The sequence below is a fragment of the Egretta garzetta genome, unplaced genomic scaffold, assembly GCF_000687185.1.
Source record: "Egretta garzetta isolate BGI_Z169 unplaced genomic scaffold, ASM68718v1 scaffold310, whole genome shotgun sequence".
Taxonomy (NCBI): Eukaryota; Metazoa; Chordata; class Aves; order Pelecaniformes; family Ardeidae; genus Egretta; species Egretta garzetta.
In genome coordinates this window covers 959,002-963,962 of record NW_009258296.1, presented here as the reverse complement: position 1 = coordinate 963,962, position 4,961 = coordinate 959,002, and the positions used below count along the sequence as shown (strand labels likewise).

General features: G+C 39.0%; 1 protein-coding gene across 1 annotated transcript in view; it reads left to right on the top strand.

Moving 5' to 3' along the window:
- AOPEP (aminopeptidase O (putative)) overlaps positions 1–4,961 on the top strand; it is a 202,357-nt gene that overhangs the window by 30,739 nt on the left and 166,657 nt on the right. Inside the window, 1 exon segment of the mRNA XM_035893902.1 lies at positions 3,157–3,405. Coding sequence (XP_035749795.1) covers positions 3,157–3,405 — 249 coding nt within the window.

The following is a 4,961-nucleotide window of genomic DNA, read 5'->3' as shown; positions in this document are numbered from 1 at the left end:
TCTCCCTCTCCCTCTCCCTCTCCCCTCCACTGGAGACAGTATTCCAGCTGCAGCCTGACAGACACTGAATAGAGTGGGATAATCACGTCTTTATCTCTGCTAGTAATGCCCCTGTGGATGCAGCCCAGGATCTGATTTGCCTTTGTTGCTGCAGCACTGATGACTCATGTTCAACTGGTTGTCCACCAGGAACCCCTGGGCCCCTTTCAGCAAGGCTGCTGCCAGACACACAGATCTGAGCCTGTGCTGCGATCTGTGGTTATGTTATCCCAGGTGCAGGACTTTGCACTTGACTTTGTTGAACTTCACACTGTTCTTGCTATCCCACACTTCCAGCCTGTCCAGGTGTCTCTGTAAGATGGCTTTCCCTGCTGAAGTGTGCACTTCACCACCCAGTTTGGTGTTGTCAGCAAACTGGGTGAGGGTGCTTTCAATCCCATCATCCAGGACATTTGTGAAGATGTTGGAAGTGTGGGCCCCAGTATCAGTCCTTGGGGGACTTGTGACAGGCTGCCAGCCTGAGTAGAAAGCATTGATCACCACTCTCTGAGTGTGGCCTGTGAGTCAATTCCCTACCCATCTTGCAGACCATCCATCCAGTCTGTATCTTGCCAGTTTGTCCAGGGGAAGGCTGTGGGAAACAGTGATGAATGTTTTGTTGAAGTCCAGGCAAACAATAACCACTCTCTCCCCATGTCAACAGTAAATGTTATTTTGTTGTATAAGGTGATCAGGTTAGTCAGATTGTAAGTATTTTTTCTGTTATGCAATTAGAAACTTAGCTGAAACTTGCTTTTTAGACAGCTGATTTGGGCTAATAGTGTGTTAACATTAAGATAGTGGAAGTCCTTACCATTTTCTTAAAGCTAGTGAGATTTTGGAACTTGAGGACCTAGTAGGCATTTTGTATTGGAATTTAAAATGAAATTATTCTGATGGCTTGTAGCTTGTCTAGTTTTGGTTTAAAACAGTTCTAATAAATCTTGAGAATAGGAAATTCTATATTTTACCTACGATCTGTAAGACATGCCTATTCAAGCTTTAAAATATTTTATAGGTTTGATAAGCTTCTAGAAATTATTTTGTGATTATTCCTGTACTATTTATACGTTTATAATATGAGTGTCTCTACAGAAATACACTGTAGATGTTCACTATATATTCCCCTCTAATATATATGTTCAGTAATAAAAACTTATTGATTTGGTGCAAAAGAATATTCTGAGTGTTGATAGAATAAATGAAAGTTTCCAATTTTTTTTTTAAACTTCTGAAAAAAGGTAAATATTTTTTGTAGCTTTTGGTAGCAAAAAGTAATGCAAATTTTAATCAGTGTAATGGTCATTGTTATGAGTCAATCTGCGTGGTGGTCATTGGATGAGTTAATTGGCACAGGTAGGATAATTTATCTGCAGCAGTTGAGTTAGTGACAGTGGAAGAAACAGAACTAATGTGTTTCAGAAAAAAAGCCTGACCAAAAAAAAAAAATCAAAAAATCCTCTGCAAGTATGGTGTCTGTTATGCATAGCCAAAAAAGGAGAGCCTAAGTGTAAAAGGTGGTTTTGCAGTTAATTAGGACATAACAATCTATGTACTTAAAAATCTGCTCTTGCAGTCATATCAAGTTAATCTTTATTTGGGAGTTAGTACAACAGACACTTGTTACTTATTTTAGTCATTAAGACTAGATAATCAAACCAACATTATGCACAGTAGCAGGCATTTCTAGAGAGGGTGTGAAATGGATAGGCAAGCAAACATTAAGGTAGTGTCTCAGATAAGATAATGGAGATAAACTCTTGGGGAGCAGGAAAAGGAATGATTTCTGAAAGAAGTTTTTGAAATGTGTAGTGTAATTTATGGCCAGGTGCCAGTGAACTTGACATAGGGAGATTGTATCAAAGAAAATGTTACATGGAGCTAGGATGTTAAATAAGTTTCCTATCTCCTTGTGGTCATTAAGGACTTGGCAATTTTTACAAGAAGATAGGGTGCTAGCTTTCATATTCTTGCTTAATCTCAACTCTGAAACAAAGTGACATTGTTTCAGAGCAGAAATATACTAGTTTAGACCACCCTTGGAAAAAAATTGTATAATGATGGATGTAGTTTCTTTGCATATGTAATCAGTGAAATAGCTTAGAGTCCACTTGTTTCACAGAAAGAGTTATGTAAAGTGTTAAAAGTGTTGGCACTTCAGCAAAACGTAGTCCTTTTCTATGTGTTACGGTTTTGTTTTGTGTGTCAGCACTCACCTCAAGTATGGTCTTCCAAATATAAATGCTTTGAGCAATGCCGGCTGCAATAACAGTAAGTGCTTTGCCTGTCCAGGCATAGTAGAACCAGCTTCCTTAAGCTGAAATCTCAAACCAAGGAGAGGCTCTGCGCTGTACAGAAGACAGGCAAGCAGGTGAAAAAATGAAGCTGATTTCTGCTTAGATATGAGTCTGTTTGGGCAGATAAATTATTGTGAAGGTATATGACTCAGTGTTTGGGAAGGGTTTGATTTATCCCTTCTTCCTTCCAGCTACAGCTCTGAATTATCCTGTAAAAGTAATATAAAGTAAGCATGATCCTAATGTGGTATTTTCAAATGCCTACAGTGATAAGCCTGAATTGATATCTACTGTAGTTTTTTTACTTAAAAAAAAAAAATCAGTAAAAGTTCCCAGAGAATTTTAGGAACAACAACATAAAAATGCCCCCTTAGAATTTAATTCTAATTGCACTTAATACACTTACATTAGTATGTATGAAAATTTATTTTCATAGTCAAATTTGAACAGGAATTCTCTGAATAAATAAGTATTTTTGTATTGTTATTTAGCTTTCTTTATGCACATTTTGAGCACTTGTTCTTTTGATGCATATCTGTTACAAAACCAAGGTTTGACTAGTCTTTTTTGTTATGAGTAACTATATCAGTTCTACTCAGACATGTAGTAATGAGTTTTCACAGTGCTACACGCATGAACAGTGTGAGAATACAAATGAGTTGGTTTTATATGAACTAACCATCATCCTGATGTCTAGAGAATATCCTTGTCTTAGCATACTCAGTTGTGCACATTTCTGGTATCACATTAAACTGGTTTTGCTTTCTTTTTTTTTGTTGTTTTTGGTTTTTTGTTTGTTTTTGTTTTTTGTTATTGTCAGATGGCATGAAGAAATCTGTGGCCATGTGGAATATCCCTGCCGTCTCCAAAATCCCGCTGCCAGGTTGCAGGCAGTCATTCCTTACAGAGTCTTTGCTCCCTGGTGCCTTATGGAGCGCTGCAAAGAAAATTTGCTTCAGCTAATTCCTCAGTGCCTCTCAGCTGCTTACATCACACTGGGTACCCACCCCTTCTCCAGGCTTGATGTTTTGATAGTTCCTTCCAACTTTTCCAGTCTGGGAATGGCTAGGTAAAGAAACTTCTCAGTATCTCATCTCCTGTATTTTATTAGACTCCTTCTTACCAGCTAGTTAACAGTGTCAAATTGCTATCAATACAAAGTTGCTGTGCTATGTTTTTTTAAACCAAACTTAAAAACTCTAGTTCTGGCTTCATGTGGGGAGGTTTGTTTGCATCCTTTGTGCTATGATCTTTAATTTTAGTTTTAACAGGGCTCAGGGAAGGAAAATACAAGCTCATTAGACATGTGGGTCTGAATTTCCTCATTTGCTAAACTGAAATTCTTTTATTGGTTCTGTTGATTTAAATACTTCATGATGCTATGCTATGCTGCCTGTTGTGTTTTCTTTTGGCACTAATTTTACCATTATGGCTTGACAGAACAAGAGCATGTTAAAATCCAGATCTAGAGTTTATTCATAAACCTTTTGTGATTTATGAGTTTCTAGTCAAACACTGGTCTTTGGAAGCTGAGTAAGGCAAACTGTAGAGATTATATTATCAAGTTTTCATAGAATTGTGGAGAACAAAAAGCTTAACTAAATATTTTTGGGTTTACAATATAATTTCCAGTCATGCAATGACAATAGAATTTTAGCTCTATTAGTTGTAAGGCAATGCCTAGTAATTGTGACTCCCACTTGCTTTTTATTTTTCTTAAATATATATATATTTAAGTTGGTAATGAGATAGTGTTTGTTAATAGCAGAGAAGAAAACCCTGGTTTTATTCACTGTTTGCCTAGTACCTGCAGATTCATTTAGGCAGGTGGACAAAACATCCAAGGGAAGAATTAAAGGCAAAGCTCTATTAGAAAGATGAGGACTGAAAAGAAAGGTATGTTCCCAGACTGCTAGGTTTGTATTTTGGAGTTCTTGGGGCAGTTGTCAAGTAGGTTTAATTTCTGAAGCAGCTTCAAGAGTACAGGGATCTTGTCAGGTCATGCAGAGAGGAAATTAGAAAGGCAAAAGCCCAGCTGGAATTTAACCTGGCCGCTGTTGTAAGGGATAACAAGAAAAGTTTTTAGAAATATGTTAACAGCAAAAAGAGAGCCAGGGAGAACCTCCATCCTCTAGTGGACGCAAGGGGGAACATTGCCACTAAAGACAAGGAAAAGGCTGAGACACTTAACGCCTTGTTTGGTTCAGTCTTTAATGGCCCGACGAGTTATCCCCAGGGTACTTGGTCCCCTGAGCTGGAAGATGGGGACAGTGCGTGGAGTAAACCCCCCATAATCCAGGAGGAAGCAGTCTTTGACCTGCTATGCTACCTGGACATCCACAAGTCTATGGGGCTGGATGGTATCCACCCAGGAGTGCTGAAGGAGCTGGCAGAGGAGCAAAAAAAGCCACTCTCCATCATTTATCAGCAGTCCTGGGTAAGAGGGGAGGTCCCAGATGACTGGAGATTGGCAAATGTGACGCCTATCTTCGAGAAGGGCCAAAAGGAGGACTGGGGGAACTACAGACCTGTCAGCCTGACCTCAGTACCAGGGAAGATTATGGAGAGGTTCATCTTGAGTGTGCTCACCAGGCACATGGAGGACAATCAGGGGATCAGGCCCAG